Source organism: Echiichthys vipera (genome assembly GCF_963691815.1).
Source record: "Echiichthys vipera genome assembly, chromosome: X".
Classification (NCBI taxonomy): Eukaryota; Metazoa; Chordata; class Actinopteri; order Perciformes; family Trachinidae; genus Echiichthys; species Echiichthys vipera.
The window spans coordinates 37422238-37441207 of NC_139825.1; the positions used below are offsets into that span (position 1 = coordinate 37422238).

Consider the following 18970-nt stretch of genomic DNA (forward strand, 5'->3'; position numbering starts at 1 on the left):
GAATTTTTCAGCTAAACATATCTTAACTAACGAGGTTGCTGATCTCTCCTTTTCTCTCACTCTCCATCACATTCATGTATGACCTAACAAGGCCCAAGAGCGAGCCGTACACATTCATGTGGGAGCATGAGAAGACGCAGTGTGTATCTGACAAAATGAAGCATGAATCAGTCTATGCTCGCTTGCATACTTTAATAGTGAGCCAGCAATAGTCACAGGATACACAAAGTGTGAGAAACACACACAAGTACTAGGACACTGACCAAAGCTCAGTGCATGAACGGAGATGAGAAGATAGAGCAGCTCTGAAGTATGCCGTGGGAATAAAGGGGTTGATTTACTAAGCCAACTGAAAATTACTGCCAAAGCTGCAAAAATATGCACTGGCAAATGTTTTTAATTTAGCTGGGAATTTACGAACACTCATGATGCAAGTTGTACAATAACCCCAACATGCAACTGTGCCACAAAATTTCAAAACAGCCCCATAACTAAATATAGACAAATGCTATCTGACTTGTTAGCAAAAATCACAGCAAATCAGTTAGGAATAATAAAAAAAATAATAATCCCCCCCCCAAAAAATCAGCCCTTGAGTCTGTCCTGGCTTTTATTGAGCTGTCTGTTCCCATCTAACTCCTTCATCCACAGTTTTCCCTTACCAAGCAATATAGGTACTGTCATGAAAATATATGTGCTCTTCCTCCTATTCAGTTTATCTTTGTCTGCATCGTAACCAGGGCCACTGAAAAGCATCGCCCCAGGTGCTGGAGCCCAAAGGCAGAAAGAATGGCACCTCGCTGGCTGACAACCAACCGGGATGCACTATCAGAAAGGTACTGCTGTAGTTGGAGTGGACACTGAATAAAATATAAAGCTGAGACAGGAAATATACATTCAATGAGTTTGGCGGTTTGGTGTGTGGGAAGAAAGTAGAACAGGGAAGGTAGAGGATGGAGGAGAAAGCTGTGTGGGTGTAAACAAATGTGTGTTGAACTATCTTTGTTCATGTGAGTATAATGTGAAGATTTGTGTTAAAAGAATAAAATTAGAGTTTCAGTCACTTCCTTGCACGGCTTTGTGTGAGTGTATGGGGGCAAAAATCCAAATTGTAACCAAGAATTAAAAATAAGTACTCTAAAACATAAAAAAAGGAAAAGCAAAACAAAGAACATGCCAAACTGAGAAACTGAACACGAGAGGTTGTAAACCAAATTAGCGCGGATGACTGTCTGATGAAAAACTGAGCAGGCACAACCACTAAGCTCAAGAAACACAGGCTTCTGCACATAAGCAAACAGCATTAAGACGAGATTAAACTTGATAAAACTTCCACCCTGATTAATCACAGCTATTTGCGTGTCTTGGAGCAGGTCTGCAGAGCCACACAGCACAAATAGGACTGTTTCCCAGTGAACAAGAAGTACAGTTACAACCAAATCACTGTTTAAAAAAACCCTAAACTAACTTGTTGTCAATACTAACGTTTTAAAGAATTATCTTAGGATTTTATGATGTTTTGGCCATGTGCTTGACTCTAGCAGCAGCAGTTCCCTATGCATGTATTTCAACAAGCTTTACATGTTGCTGGAGCAAGTTCACCACAAAATAATGAGAACACTTCTTATTAAATGACAGCAAAAAATGATTGTGAACTCTCAGCATTTTGTTTTCTCATTTGCATAATGTGCTGTGAAAAAACACTTCATCTTCATGTTGGGAATCAAGAACCGGTTCCATTTGAGAACCAGAAACAAATCAGAATCGTTTGCCTCAGAGCTTATCAATTTCTTTTATTAATGCCGACATGTTTTTCTGACAGTTAATTCCACCACAGTGTGCTTCACAGGTAGCTAATTTTCTTTTCATTTTCTGGTTTGTAGAGACTCTGCTTCCAGTCCTTTGCCTCTTGTACTGTCCTACCTCCAGATATACCGCTGGTGCTGCATGCTCTGGTAGCACCTCCTTTCAAGCCGTTAAGCCAAATCTCCCTCAAGATGCTGTCCGTAAGAACCAGGCCCCCTGTTCTACCAACACTGACTGAAGAAAATGAGGATTGTTGGAAGCAGAATTACGGTTACGCCGCTCTTATATACTGTGGGTGTGGACGTAAGAGGGGCCCATGCAGGGCATACAGCGCAAGAAAAATCTGCATGACTGTGCATGTGCAAGGGATAAACCAAATGGTTTAGCTCTCAGGGGGCTACGCCTATTCTCATAGAATCTGGAGTTACTAAACTATGGTTTTATTATCTGTGGGTGGGTGTGTGCGTGCTGGTGCCCTCTACTCACTGAGTCTCTTTGCAGCTTCCAGGGCCTCAGAAGCTGTGTCTGCCACAAAGAAGCGTTGGACAGCCACGCCACTCTCTTGCATCAGTTTCTTGCTCTGGTACTCTTGCAGATTCAGCCATCTCCTGGGACTCAACCAGGTGTACTGGATGATAGGAAGGGAAGGAAGAAGGCCGAATGACTTAGTGTGACTTGTAAGATAGTTAACACAGTGCTATAAAAAGGTACTGATCTCGACCGTTCCATCATGTCTAGTATTAACGATATTTCCTTTTCAACATCTCTCCAACAACACAAAAACATGACTACAACCTGCCTTAGAGTGCACTGGTTACATACTTTCTCCCTCACCCCCCTCCAACCATCGCTCTCCTTCCTTTTCCTGTAATGAGGCAGGCACCCAGGCCTAAGCTGCAGGACAGCTCTGGAGCTGTTTGCTCCATCAGCAGACACAGGCCGTGTCAGCTCCAGCTGTTGTTGCTATTAAAAGGAAATTGGCTTTTTAATGTGACAGAGAGAGACACAGGCTGTATTAGAGTTACAATCCCTCCACAGCAGCACACAGTACTGTGTGCATGGGTGTGTGTATGGGCGCACATATGGGCATGTGTGCATGCATACAAATGTTTTCACAGGAAAATCTTCAGGGAGTCGTTAAGGAGAGAAAGGCCATTAAAGTAAAAGGAACAAGAACTGCAAGGAAAAATATGATACAACATGCAAATTATTCTTGAGCGTGTGTATTTCAGCACCCACTGAAGACTAAACTAACATGATAATAGCATTAGGTTTGCAAGACATTATGTTGCTGAACAAGTAGTTTAAACCTGTTATCCACTGTAACTCTGTTTGAATCAAATGCTCCATCACACCAACTGTACTGAAGTCTGAACCGTCAATATTCTACTCTTAATAACAATCATTAATTTTTAAAAGAAGTAGTAGCCATCTTCTCCAGGTGTGTTCTGTGCTTAATAGTGTGAAAAAAAAAATGTCTGTGGGGACAAACACACTACCTAAATATAGCAACAGCATCAAGACACACTGCACACCACACATTGGAACTGAATCTACATCCTTAAAAATTGACAAAGAATAATTACGTGAAAATATTTTTTAAAGATTTTACGAAGATGGGCCAACTGACTTCAACATGTTACAAGATGAAAAAGAAGGTACTGTGAGTATTTAGTTTGACCTTAGTTTTAGTATCTAGGAGTATGGTATTATTAAACAACATCAAAATAGAACTTTCTCACTCAAGTAAAAATAGTGTCTTATATGGGACAGTTAGACAACAATGGGTGTTTTAGGACACAAAGCTGAAAGCAAATGCCATTTTTAAAATGAGCAAAAATGTTGCACATCACACCACAGCACTGAACTTATCAAACCAACATTTTGAGGTTAAGAGACCTGGGAAAAGACAAGAATAAACATGCAGCATTGGGCTTATCGTTTTAATTATATGTTCCAATAATAGTGTAGTACAGAGTATGTTTCATGAATGACCAAGAGTCAACATATTTTATGGTAATTTGACTGCTAACAGCTTCACATAGAAGGGAACTAAAGTGTTATATTTTGTACTCATCCCTGAATATGTTGTTGTTTTTGTTTTGTATTATTTTTCAAGGCTTGTATAGTTAAAATGTTCTGTGTAAAAAAATATTTTCATGTATAAAAATTGTAACAATAATAATAATAATAATAGTATAATAAAACAAACTTTTCCAAGATGACCTTTCACATATTTGCATGCCTGTAAACAAGCATACATATATTTACACAACTGCATATATAATGAAAGAATAAAGAGGATTGAGTCAAGACCTACACAAATAAGATGAGCTGATCAAGCGAACGCATTTACTACAGCAGGAACCAAAAAATGAAACTGACATTTTTCAAAATTGGCTGCGATTTGATTCAGTGGTGCATGGGGCATGACAAGGCTACCATGTGCCTTTTAAGTGGTTAGTCAGACACTCCATCATTCATGAAGAAGAAATAATAATAGGAGCACAAGGGCGGGGGTAGTTGGAATGTAGTGTATATTTGTTCAACATCTCTTAACCATTAAGTGATGGATGGAGTGAAACAACCCTGGCTTAATGGTAATTACTTATTAGTGATTAAAGGCTAATAAGCTTAACATGGCCACCCTGATAGGTCACAGCCATGTCAAAACCTTGTTTTCATAGATTTGTTGTGTATTTGGTTTTAAATTTTGGATTTTGCATTTCTGTGTTTTTTTTCAAAACTGTAGAATAACAAAATTAAAGATTAATTAAATCAAAAAGGCACATGGTGCAGCCCAGTGTTTCCATTTCAACTCAATGTGAGAGTCTGTTGTGCGTTTTACTGTCATTTACATCAGCATCTCTCCTTCTCTTGCTGGTGCTGGATGTGCAGCAGGAAGCTACAGGAGCAACTCAGTAGTCAGCTAACTTGTTGCTCCACAACCAATATCAGCTGCTCTGTTATAAACAATGTTAGTAAAAAACACGCAGGCTTAAATTCTCTGTGGTTTTCTGAGCAGGGGATGTCCAGCAACTAGGCACATTTTTTTATACAGTGCAACCACTGAAATACTGCAGCACTTTGCAATCAATCTCAGCCGAGAACAGAGAAATGGCTAGCTGGGTCGCATTATAACCGAGCAGTCTGATGTTTGTAGAGATCAGTATGGTTATACTGTAGCAGCCTGTTTTCGCTTTTAAGCCCATTGAGTAAATAAGACCATGTGATGCATGTAATGCCAATGAGCTATGGCGCAACGTTGGCTGGATCGGTGACAACAAATATCAAAATATTCAATATTGATTAATACTCAAAAAATGGTATTCAGTACGGCCCTACTGGTAATTCAAAATATGTCAAAACTAATGCGCTCTGTGCCACAGCACACTGCATTAGCATGCTTTCTCCATTCTAACTCTCAGGAGAACCTGTCGGGAGACTTCATTAGAGTCAAAATGGGGTTGTTTTCTAGAAGAACAGTAAATGTTGATCCGTATTGGCCTCTTCTCTCGCATAACTGAATACGCTAATGAGGGGCAACTGCAGGTCACCTCTGCAGACTCGCCTGCAATATCATACTTTGCATATGTTTCATGCAGGTGTGTGCATGCGTGCATGTGGAGCTATGCTTTAAAGCCTATTATCCATAGCACTATACAGAAGCCAATATTGATAATGTGACACTCTCACAGGGGTTCGGATGGGTTTAAAGGCAGGGCATTATATTAAAATGATTCAATTATCTGCAGGATTACTCAAAGAGTTAAGAAAAAATACCTGAAGAACCAACCAAAAAAAGTGGAACAGAATTTATGCTAAATTCTAAAATAGATTAACAAAATGTATCTGTGTATCTGTGTGTGTGTGTGTGTGTGTGTGTGTGTACGTCTTTCACCATTCACTCTTTTTCTGCCTGTTGCTCATTTCTGCATGTCCACTTCAGCAGAATATATCCCACAGCGCTAACAAGCCAAGTTGAAGAACAAGTTTTGTGGACTCATTTGAATGCTGCCAGGTACCTGCAGGGCCTCCTCTCTTAAAACATCCACTTCCCTTGCCATTCAAACTGTTTGCCTTAAGAGGATCAGTTCTGCTCGCCTAGGTGCATGTCTCCATCTATCAGTCTATCTTCCAGTCAACATTTAACACTAACCATTAGGATCAGATTTTGAAGTTAGTTACTAGGGCTAGTTTTAAAAATAAATAATAAATAATGCGTTTGAAACCTTGAATGATTTTGGAGAAGTAGACAATACGATATGTCATATCATATGTAGCAAGACAACCTAAGGCATCCATTGGTATCAATGTCATGATAGCTTTTAGGAGTTTGGAGAATTGCACTTTGTTTGTGTTGACTGTTGTACTGTGTTAATGTTAAAGTACATTTATGTAACTGCTTTTGGATCAATTCTTAATGTAAATGTAAAAAAAAATTTTTTTAAATTCACCAATTTAAAATGTTCAATGTACAATTTACTGCATTGATTCTCTGAGAATCTCTTTCATATCCAAGAACTGAAATTACCCTATTCGAACCGAGACAACATATTATCATCATCTTCATCATCGTCATCATCATAATATCACTTTTGGCTTTACTTTTAGAGAAATGGAGTGATGACATTACAGAATCAGCAGAAATCCTCTTGCAGGGTCCCAGCTGCAGTCTCCAGACCCAGTAGTTCATACATCCCTCATTTAATCCAGATTTTATTTGCTTGGAAATATTAATGTGGTCTAAAAACGGATCCCCAAAGCAATTTCAGTCAAAAGCAACAAGACTTGGTTATTTGTCTAGGAAGACGTTTCACCTCTCATCCAAGAGGCTTTATCACTTCATGTACGCAACTGACCAGGCTGGGACTGGTCCAACTAACTGGTGTGGAGATCCAGGTATTTAACCTCTCACAAGGCCGATGATGTCACTGGAACCCTTTGTGCTCCAAGTGCCAACGACCTTTGTTAGAGTGGTAGTCGTTGGTGGGAAGTAGGTTTCGGCTTTGTTAGTGCTCTATTGAGTCTTAACAACAGTCATTGGAGTCACAGGAGGCCATTTGTGAACACCAGTTAGGGCGCACTCACACTGTCCATCCGTACCGTGCCCAAGCACGTTTCACGGCTAAAGTCTAGTTTGTTTGACCAGTGTGAGTGCAACCATACCGTGCCTAGGTGCGATACCCTTTGCGACCATGGCCCGTTTGGGAGAGGTGGGCTTTTGTAAAGCACGTTTGCACATGTACGAGCACGAGCGTGCGCACATGTACGAGCACGAGGCCTACGGCGGTTCTGACGTCATTTTATGTGCGCCTGTTCGGACATAATAAAAAGAAGGACGGACCATGGCGGCGAAAGGTTGACGTTGGTGTGATGCAGTGGTGGAGTGTTTACTGCAGATTTTGTCAAAATAAGGAGGAAGGAAAGGAAAATATTCAAAAACAGTTGGACAAGACGAACTGCTTTCCATTATGTGGCCAAAAGACATCATGCTTTTGTAAACAAAGCAACACATCGCGATGACGTTAAAATCAATGCGCGTGACGTGTTACAGCGTGATGACGTATAGGCAGGTAAGAAAAAGCATGGGCCTAAAGCATGGGCCACGGTACAGATAGTTGGACCAGTCCCAGCCTGGTCAGTTGCGTACACGAACTGATGAAGCCTCTTCTGATGAAGAGGTGAAACGTCTTCCTAGACAAATAACTAAGTCCAGTTGCTTTTGACTGAAATTGCTTTGGGAATAACGATGACCTGGACAGATGAGATTATTATTATTACAGGCTAAAAAGGGATATAAAATTAAATATCTACAATATTTGGAAAATGATATAGGCTTATTACAAATAGAAATTAACCCATGTTAGCCAATACAGGAAATTCATAGTAAGTTTGAAAACACAGAAAACATACACTGCCTACTTAGATAGATGAACATAGTCGCATTACACAGAATATCCTCAAACTGCTGATAAATGATAACAATGTGACCTGAAAGCCACTGCCATGGTCTAAACAGACAAGAAAAGACTTTAATCCCAATTCCTGCTAAAAAATTAGGGCAGGCTTTAGTAGAGAAAGGTGCAAAAATCATGTAAATCTGCTATTAGCAGTCCAAAACCAGCCAAGTAGGACAAACCAATACATATCAATTAAAATGTCTCTCCTGTTAGCCACAGGGGGCGGGTGCAGGAAGAGCTACACAGACTTCCCAAAATAACAGATTCTTTGTACTGTAGAAGTCAAGTGGGGCTGGAGGTGTCCCTCCAGGCACTGACAGTTACCTAGGGCAAAACTCCAGAGAATGGAAAGGAACCTAGGGCACTTGTATCAGACCCATAGATATTTTATATCAAACATGGCACTCAAACAACAATATACAGTCATAGCCTGCATGGAACCAGTCATCCAGAGATGCATTTTTACTTTTTAAATGGTAGATAGACTTGTACTTATATAGTGCCTTTCAAGTCTTCTGACTACTAAAGGCGGTTTTACACTACTTGTCAAGCCTGTGAATGTTCTCATTTGTCCAGGTCATCGTTATCCCCAAAGCAATTTCAGTCAAAAGCAACTGGACTTGGTTATTTGTCTAGGAAGACGTTTCTCCTCTCATCCAAGAGGCTTCATCAGTTCATGTACGCATATGACCAGTTGATGACAACAATGTCCAAATCCTGGACAGAGAGGACAGATGGTTTGAAAGAGTAGTAAAAGAAGCCATCTATGTAAAAGTAGAGAAACCATCGCTAAACAGAGGAGGAGGTCTGAGACACCACTTATCTCCAATTTACAATGCAGCCCTTTAATCCCTTCCCAGGAGATTCAACAATCTAACCTCAAAGAACAACTGTTCACAAATGGCCTCCTGTGACTCCGTTAAGACTCAATAGAGCACTAACGAAGTCGAAACACACTTCCCACCAATGACTGTCACTCTAATGACGGTCGTTGGCACTTGGAGCACAAAGGGTTCCAGTGACATCATCGGCCTTTTCTCATCTCATCTCATCTTCATCCGCTTATCCGGGGTCCCGGGTCGCGGGGGCAGCAGCTTTAGCAGGGGACCCCAAACTTCCCTTTCCCGGGCCACATTAACCAGCTCTAACTGGGGGATCCCGAGGTGTTCTCAGGCAAGTGTGGAGATATAATCTCTCCATCTAGTCCCAGGGGGCATAGCTTACTAGACGCCCGAACCACCTCAACAGGCTCCTTTCAATGCAAAGGAGGAGCGGCTCTACTCAGAGTTCCTCGCGGAAGGCTAAACTTCTCACCCTATCTCTAAGGGAGACTCCAGCCATCCTCCTGAGAAAACCCATTTCGGCCGCTTGTACCCGCGACCTCGTTCTTTCGGTCATGACCCAGCTTTCATGACCATAGGTGAGGGTAGGAACGAAGAATGACCGGTAGATCGAGAGCTATGCCTTCCGGCTCAGCTCTCTTTTCGTCACAACGGTGCGGTAGAGCGACTGCAACAACGCCCCTGCTGCTCCGATTCTCCGGCCAAACTGACGCTCCATCGTCCCCTCACTCGTGAACATGATCCCGAGGTACTTGAACTCCTTCACTTGGGGTAAGAACTCATTCCCTACCTGGAGTAAGCAATCCACCGGTTTCCTACTGAGAGCCATGGCCTCAGATTTAGAGGTGCTGATCCTCATCCCAGCCGTTTCACACTCGGCTGTGAACCGATCCAGTGAGTGCTGAAGGTCACTGACCGACGATACCATCAGGACCACATCATCTGCAAAAAGCATAGACAAGATCCTCAGCCCACCGAACTGCAACCCCTCCCCACCACGACTACGCCTCGATATCCACGAACAGGATTGGTGACAAAGCGCACCCCTGGCGGAGGCCAACCCCCACCAGGAACGGATCCGACTTACTGCCGAGGATCCGGACACAGCTCTCGCTTTGGGTGTACAGAGATTGGATGGCCCACAGATGTGACCCCCTCACCCCATACTCCCGCAGCACCTCCCACAGTATCTCCCAAGGGACCCCGTCATATGCCTTCTCCAGATCCACAAAACAAATGTAGACTGGATGAGCATACTCCCAGGCCCCCTCTAGGATCCTTGCGAGAATGAAGAGCTGGTCTCTTGTTCCACGTCCAGGACGGAATCCACATTGTTCCTCTTCAATCTGAGGTTCGACTATAGGACGAACCCTCCTTTCCAGCACCTTGGAGTAGACTTTACCAGGGAGGCTGAGTAGTGTGATACCCCTGTAATTGGCACGCCCTCTGGTCCTCCCTTTTAAAAAGAGGAACCACAACCCCGCTCTGCCACTCTCTTGGCACTGTCCCAGACTTCCACGCAATGTTGAAGAGGCGTGTCAACCAAGACAGCCCCTCCAAACCCAAAGCTTTCAGCAATTCTGGATGAATCTCATCAACCCCTGGGACTTTGCCACTGTAGAGTTGTTTGACTACCTCAGTGACTTTCGCCAGGGATATTGACAATGATTCCCCATCAGCCTCCAGCTCACCACGGTGTTCAAGGTTAACCGCCCCCTGAGGCACCTAAGACCTTGAGGCAACAGCTCACCGCTGCAGCTTCAGCAATGGAAGCTTTGAACATTGCCCACTCCGATTCAATGCCCCCACCCTCCACAGGGATGCCAGAAAAGCTCCGCCGGAGGTGTGAGTTGAAGATCTCTCGGACAGGGTCCTCCTCCAGACGTTCCCAGTTCACCCGCACTACTCGTTTGGGTTTACCTGGTCTGTCCAGAATCTTCCCTGATCCTCTGATCCAACTCATCACCAGAGGTTGATCAGTTGACAGCTCTGCCCCTCTCTTCACTCGAGTGTCCAAAACATACGGCCTCAGATCAGATGATACCATCACAAAATCGATCATCGACCTTTGGCCTAGGGTGCTCTGGTACCACGTACACTTATGAGCATCCTTATGTTCCAACATGGTGTTAGCTATAGATAATCCGTGACAAGCACAGAACTCTAATAACTGACGACCACTCGGATTTAGATCAGGGAGGCCATTCCTCCCAATCACGCCTCTCCAGGTGTCTCCATCATTGCCCACGTGGGCGTTGAAGTCTCCCAGCAGAACTATGGAGTCCCTTACAGGAGCCCCATGCATGACTTCAGTCAGGGTCTCCAAGAAGGCCGAATACTCTGAACTGCTGTTCGGTGCATATGCACAAACAACAGTCAGAGTTTTCCCCCCTACCACCCGCAGGCGTAAGGAGGCGACCCTCTCGTCCACCGGGATGAACTCCAACACCGCGGCGCTCAGCCGGGGGTTTGTGAGTATCCCCACACCCGCCCGGCGCCTCACACCCTGGGCAACTCCAGAGAAGAATAGGGTCCAACCCCTATCCAGGAGTACGGAACAGAGACTGTGTGTGGAGGTAATCCCCACCAGATCTAACTGGTAGCGCTCCACCTCCCGCACGAGCTCCGGCTCCTTCCCCGACAGAGAGGTGACATTCCACGTCCCAAGAGCCAGCTTCTGCTGCCCGTGTCTGGTCGGTTGAGGCCCCTCACCTTCACTGCCACCCGTGCAGCAGCGCACCCGACCCAAGTGGTTCCTCCTGCGAGTGGTGGGCCCACAGGATGGAGAGGAGGGAGGTCATCGGCGTTGTGAGAGGTTAAATACCTGGATCTCCACACCAGTTAGTTGGACCAGTCCCAGCCTGGTCAGATGCATACATGAACTGATGAAGCCTCCTGGATGAGAGGTGAAACGTCTTCCTAGACAAATAACCAAGTCCAGTTGCTTTTGACTGAAATTGTTTTGGGGAATACTTGTCAAATTCATCCATTCACACAGACATTCATACGATGGAAGAGGCTACTTGCCTATCATGTCATCAAATTTAATCAGCCTAAACATATTTACACATCCATGCGCAGCACAAGGAGCGATTTGGGGTTCAGTGTCTTGACCAAAAAGCAGACCAAAAGGCACCGGGGGTTTGGACCAGAGGACGATACGCTCTATCTCTGAGCCACAACCACCCATCTGCTGATGTCTAAATTGTTGCTGATGTAAAAAATCCTGATAATATATTGATATTCATAAACTAGGCTTGTGCCGATTGGCGTTCTGATCATAAGGTTGTTTTTTCTAGGGATGCCCCCTCTTGGTAAATTAGTTGACTAATTGGTCGTTTTGGTCTTGATTGAGATTTTTCAGTTATTCAGTTAGTCATTATTTCATGTTTTTTTCATGCTGAATGACCTTTTCCCAAACACATCTCTGCTGAACACAAGATTTAAAGTGGTGCCATATTTCTTTGGAGAGAAACTCACTTTTATAGATATGTCAATTAGAGCTGCTAAAGCCATATTCGGATGGGATTAGTTTTACGTGAGGATGTGGGGTAAAATACTTTCACCTCAGGACGTCTGTAATATAAATGGCCAATTCCCACAGGATTAAGAAATCCCTGTAGTCTCCCAAGAGTGGGAGGGGTTACTCACACTCCCTTCACATCTCTATCGCCATGTGCATGCTACATTGCTTTATTATATCTATTATTCAGCCACTGTGGCTGAATAATAACTTGTTTGTTGCCTTCATCTCCAATCTACCACTTCAAGTGTAACATTAGAACACAACTTAAATTAAATTCATACTAATAAACGCTAAACTGTAATTCACCTAAAGCACACTATATTTTAAAATCAACTTTTATTTATGATTGATCCCTAAGTGTCCTAGGGTGCACTCACACTGTCTATTCGTACCATGCCAAAGCACACTTTACGGCTAAAGTCTAGTTCGTTTAACCGGGGTCTGGTTGAGAGAGGTGGGCTTTTGTAAAGCACGGATGCACATGTACGGGCACAAACATGTACACATGTACAAGCATGAGCGCGAGCACTGACACTGGTCCTGAGACTATTGTGACAGACCTTTAAAAAGATGCTGCCAAACGATTTTGTCAGATGAAATGTTCAAAAACAGTCAGACAAAATTGAATCTTCGAAGGGTGATGACCTATAAGCAAGAAGTAATTGAGCTGCGGCCCAGATCATTTCAAGTAATGTGAGTACAAGCGGGCCTTGGCCGCGGAGGGAAGAGGGAGGGGGGCGGGGGGCAATCAACTTAAAGCACGGGGCACTGTACGAATGGACAGTGTAAATGTGTCCCTAATATCACCATGATTTAATGTTGTTACATTTATAATATTTCCAAGTTTCTTGTTTTCAATCCATCTTGTGAGTATTGAAGCTGAAAACAATTTTCCACATTGTGGACAGCTGAGCTCTCCAATTACCAAACTAAAGCAAATTTGCCACACTAGGCTAAATAATGTAAATGCATTAGGGATTTAGCAGAGCAATCTATACAGTAACAAATTGTAATCTTTTAACAGAGGATTTTTAATATGCCATACATTAATAACTCCAGAATAAAATATTTTAGTCACCATACTTGAGGCATGTAATTGTTTTGTTTATTTAACATGTTCAAAGTGCATGAAATAGCACTTGGCTTCTTTTGTTTGGAAGAGTTCAGGTCAGACAGAAACACAAAAGGAAACTTGGATAATTATGATAATACATGAGTAATAAAGTGATATTCCTAAATTATGAATTATGAAGTTATTGTAATTTGTCATACTATGTAATTAAGTTAATTATTTACTTTTCCTGGGCTGCTATAACTGATCATCTGACAGATGGAACGTCTGTATAAATGAACTTTTTGGACTTCACCTATATAGGAATCACTAGCCCTGTGTGAATGTGTATTCTTGACTATGCTCTGATGATGGTCTTAGTCCAAAATTGCAGTTAACAACAAGCAGTCATTGCAGCAGCAAGTCTATCATTCTATTGTTTACTACTTTCCTATTGTGCTTTGACTTTTTGACATGTGCGGGTATTCTTGACAGCTAGAATTCATAATAAAAAAAGATGAAGTAAGGCACAGCTATTAGCTATTAACACAGCTATTAACACAGCTGCTACACGAAATCTGCCTGAAAAAAGTCAAGCAATGATCTTAATAAAACCTGCATGCAGGCACATCTGGCTCAACAACATCCAGAGGAAACACTGCATAAGAATGCATGAGGAAATGTGTTGCTTTACCTGCCAACACATCCGAACAGGCGCACATAAAATGACGTGACTAAAGTAAACTACACAGTTTATAACCTGTGAACACCTTCTGCAAGCTTTTGCTTACTTTCTTGCTAGCTAACTAAGCACATGATGCAATAATAAAAATGTAGGGATTATGTCGTCTTTACCATGCCATATGAAGCTAGAAGCAAACAGCCTAAACAAATAACCCTTATATTGCCATTTTACTCCCCCTAATTACAATTAACTCTGGTTGGTTCTCCACCCTGAATATTTTCAGAATGTTGAACTCTACTTCCCCCTCCTTTCCAGTGACATCTCTGTCCACTTTCAAAAAATATCTATAGTACAAGAAAGGAAGACTGGTTTTATAGGATAGTCAAGTCACAATGTCTTGATTGTAAAGGAATAATCTGAGTGTTCTATGTCTGCAGTGGAAGAAAGCAGTAGTGCAAGTGGTGAATGGCAGTATGGTAGCAAGGCAGGCAGGCAGCTGGCCCACAGTCCCCCGAGACACTCTTTCTACAGTAATTATCATCAGCCGCACTCTAGAGACAATCCTACCCGGCTCCTCTACCTAACAACTGTTCAACTTATTCTTATTAAACAACACACAAGACGACAAACACACATGGGGTGTGCTGTGAAAACTGGTGAAGACACACTCTGGCACAAACAAAGTTGTATGCTCTGACATGGGCCCTAGATAACATAAATATTCACGACAAAGTCCTCGACACACAAAGGCACTCAAGTGTGCAGTGGCAAGACAGAGTCTAAGTGGTGACAATGATAAACAGCTATATTCTCTTTTAATGGAGATGATGAGAGACAAAGAAAAAATTAATTTTAAGTACAGGTCTCATTCATTCTGCAAATCAAAAGAGACAGGATCTCTCAGTAGTACCAATACCATAAAACACACCAAAAAAAATAGCAAGGTAGAAATTGGAAAGCCAGCATATTCATAATAAATCAATAAGCGAAGCTCAGCCTGCTTTCAATTTCCATTTGTTGGAATCAACCATTCTGACAAAGCAGGGTTTCCCCTGCTATAATACAGCTTAGTCACACCACCTATACATTTATTGCGCCCTATCCTACCATACATATGAATGTAAAAACAATGTGGAGAGCATTTGGATTAGGAACGCACCGATCGGATATTAAGATCGGATATCGGTCCCAATATTGACAAATTAGCTGGATCGAGTAACGGATTATTAACCAGATCCATGGATCAATCAATTAACTTGTCGTAAGCGGTGCATGTGCAGAATGACTGTTGACTCCTAGCTAGGGATGGGCATTTTATTAAATTATCTAAGTCAATCGTCGGGAGAATTAACAATTGATTTTCGATTAATCATTAATATTTTTTCATTAAAATTAACTATTTTATGCTATATTGAAAATACAATGAAAATACAAAACACAGCGTGTTTTCCACATTTAGATCTTTATTATTAGATGAACAATTCATGTGGAAGTTCCTGATGCATTTGACGGTTACACTTGACATGCGCTACGGTGCTCTAAAGTAGCGAAGCCTGCCGGTGCGCATAAACAAAACGGACCCTCGTTTTTTTCCCCAAATAATAATATAATATAAATAATACTAATATTAATACAAAAAAACAATCATGTTATAACTTAACCAAAAATATATCACAGCCCACTTAGTTCGGACAGATTTTGACAAACGTAACTCAAAAATGAACAAAGGCACATAGTCGAGAAAGAGGGTGATTGTTACAATAAATTAGGCTTATTAACAAAGCTCCAAAAAGAACCAGTAACTCACATACATCTTCAGCACCAGTCTACTGATTTTTGTTGAGAAAGATGAGCATGTTAACATGCTCCGGAGTCAGACGTGACTGCAGCCTGGTGACCGTCAGTCCAGCCGCCGAAAACACCCGCTCTGAGGGGACCGACGTTGCTGTGATGCACAGATACCTCCGTGCTAATTTGGCAAGTCGGGGGAACCTTATTCCATTCACTTTCCACCAGCTTGTAGGGGTGCAATCCAGGGGTGGGGGGGGCCTCCCTCAGAAAGTTCTGAAGTTCTGCTTCAATGCCAGACTCTCATTGAGTGGTGTAGTGCTCCCCAAGGAGTGTCATAGCAGAGACCTGGGACTGAGAGGCCGCTACTCCAGTGTTTGCGCTCCCCTCGTCCGTGTCGGACAACGCAAGCTTCCTGTCTCCCCCAGCCTCTGGGATAGCCGCCCTACCAACCTCCACTGCCTTTCCCAGCTCAATCAGTTTTACATTAGCAGCCATTTTCTGTGTTGAGCTAAGAAAGCTCAGGTGCTTGTGACGAGGGTCCAGCATTGATGAGATGATGGGGGCAGATGACACAAACTCATCGGACTGAACCTGTAAATATATAATAGGGGAATCAATAAAAAAGAAAGCTATACCTAAAAAGGCAACGCAAAGCAGGTGGGAGGCACGTATGCGTGTAATTAGGCCTAACCCAATTCGCTATTTATTACGGAAATAGTTTAAACTAAGATAAAAAAAAGTTTAACTTACATTCATTCGCTTGATGAGGGAGGACCTCACTTTTGCTTTGAATTCGGTGAGTCTTGGCCCGTCTTCTTCACTGTGCATGAGGTGGATAATGATGAGGCCGAAGGTAACGGGATACGTGTTTGAGATGGAAATGTCTTTCTCTGCAGACATAACCATGGTGGCACACTTGAGTGCTGACAGCAGAGGCTGTGTCTTCCATCTTCTGCCAGTACTCATCCTTCAACTCCAGGATCCTGGCATCTTGAAGCTTAGTCACGGTTCGGTCCGAGAGCACAGCAGCAACCGCCCACCGCTGCTCCACCAGCCGATCAAACATCTCCCACACGGAGTTCCACCGTGTTTTACACGACTCGATAAGCCGGTGGGTTGCGAGGCCCATATGCTCCTGTTTCTTTTGCAATGCATTGGTTGCTGCGGTGATGTGATGAAAGTGGCTAACAAGTTTACTAGCCGCTAATATTAGCGGAAATCTGTCGTTTATGGCCAACTGGAGTGTGTGTGCAAAGCAGGCAACGGAGATCCAGTTCACTCTGGTGGGACTGTTAGCAGCAACAATATTGCCCGCGTTGTCATGAACGCATGCAATAACTCGGTCTTCAAGTCCCCATTGCTCTACAGCTTCATTCATTTTCTCCGCGAGGTTGTCAGCTGTATGCCGTCCTCGCAGGCTGTCAGTGAGCAGGACCGCTGAGTTAATTTGCCAGTCATCATTGATGAGGTGGCAGGTGATGTTAACACGGTCCAACAGTCTGTTGTTAGAGCGGCTTTTTCAGTTGTGCTCTTGCTTCCGTTCTTTGTAGTGAGTCTCTATCAGTCGGGTGATGGTACGTCAAGGCGGAATGTGATACGCTGGTTTCAATAAGTTTCTCAGTTTTGTAAAACCTTCACCCTCGACAATACTTAAGGGCAGCACATCCATCTCAATGAACTTGCAGATCCCTTGGGTAATTTTCTCTGCTCGTTGTACATCGCAGCTCCTCCGTGTCCGTGATAACATTGAGTTGATGCTAGGTTGAGACTGAGAGTTGGATCCACCGCCACTTACCAGGGTCGGATGCGTGTTGTTTAAGTGGTACATCATTTGAGTCGTGGCCGTGTTGTACTTATACACAGCTTTGCAGTGTTTGCAGTGAACTAAGTCATTTTTTAAATCCAAATGATCCCACGCCACACTTCACCGTGACCTCGTCCTCTTCATGATTACTTTTGAAATAGACGGAAACTCAGGAGGGCCGAGATCCTCACAGTGTTTTTTGTTTTTTTCAAACATTGCCCCCGTTTAGTAAAATGTTTAATTGCTTCCGCATAATGACATTTTTTTCATTCCTCATGACCCACACTACCTAACAGAACCTGCATTAGTTTTATCGATGAAAAATTATTGTCATCGACATAATCCTTAATAATAAATTAATCGATCGTCGAGTAATCATGCCCATCCCTACTCCTAGCCAACACCAGCAACAACATGGAGCAAGCAAAGACTCAGCTGCATGGATGTATTTCACCTAGTTCAGCTGCTGCATTTGATTTTTGAATTCCTGTCCAAATTATAATGTGTTCGCAACACTGTAACAATAGCCTGTGCTTTGATTTTCTTTTATAAATAGGGCTTCATGTTTTTCCACGAGCCAACAACAGTTTTAATTAAGTTTCACCAGTTGAAATGTTACATATTCAAATTAAATATAAGTGGTTACTTACAGACAAAAGGTACATCCACATATTTTCCTTAACTTCAAAACAACTAAGGAAAGTGGACACAGTGCTGCACTGTCAAAAAAAACTCTGCCAACTCTCTTAAAGAGACAGTACATTGTTATTTAAGTTACTTTGCTATCAGGTCCAGCTGCTATTTTTTATTTTATTTTGAATTCCTGTTTGCAATTAATATTTACAAGTAAGTTTCATTACTGTTTGCTTTTTAAGTAACTCTATTCTCAGGTTCAGCTGTTACATTTAATTGTTTATTTTAACAACAAATTAATAAATGAATAAATAATAGTTTAATACATTTGTATCTATGTTTTAATTTGTTAAATTTTTTTTGCAACATTAGGGAAGTAATGTTTAAGTCAAGCCTGATGCCTTTAGTCTCTTGCACATGGTGAGGGGTACAGTTTATTAATTCATCAATTAATTTGGATTTGGATGAGCCGATGCACAGGACAAGTCTTCACGTTCTTCATACGCTTGACACAGGCAGTCAGTAGGTATGAGGAAGGCATGAGGACGCTGCTTGCTGCAGGAGTTCAGGGTTTTCACAGGCTCGCCGGTCATATTTACACTCGTGACGGATGATGGTTTGCCTACTCAGTGGCACAGGCAGCCAAACACTCACGCAGAATGCATGTTGTGTTATACAGGTAGCAAACTCCAACTCAATGGGTCACATTAGCGAGTGTGCGTTGGAGAGAGGGTTATGGCTAGAAAGGATCCGTCTTATGGTGGACTAGCACATTTTAGTGACAAGACGGTCCTCCAAGTTTTGCTTTAGGTGAAGTCTCCCTTGCTGAAACCAACAACAACTAAGATTTATGCAAATAATTCTGCAAT

The 18970-nt window shown here is 42.5% G+C and overlaps 1 protein-coding gene across 1 annotated transcript in view; it reads right to left on the reverse strand.

Moving 5' to 3' along the window:
* The window catches only part of suclg2 (succinate-CoA ligase GDP-forming subunit beta), a gene marked incomplete at its 5' end in the record, with an annotated part of 125936 nt that overhangs the window by 85793 nt on the left and 21173 nt on the right, over positions 1-18970 (reverse strand). Inside the window, one exon of the mRNA XM_083938753.1 lies at positions 2293-2434. Coding sequence (XP_083794879.1) covers positions 2293-2434 — 142 coding nt within the window. The remainder of the gene's footprint in view (positions 1-2292; positions 2435-18970) is intronic.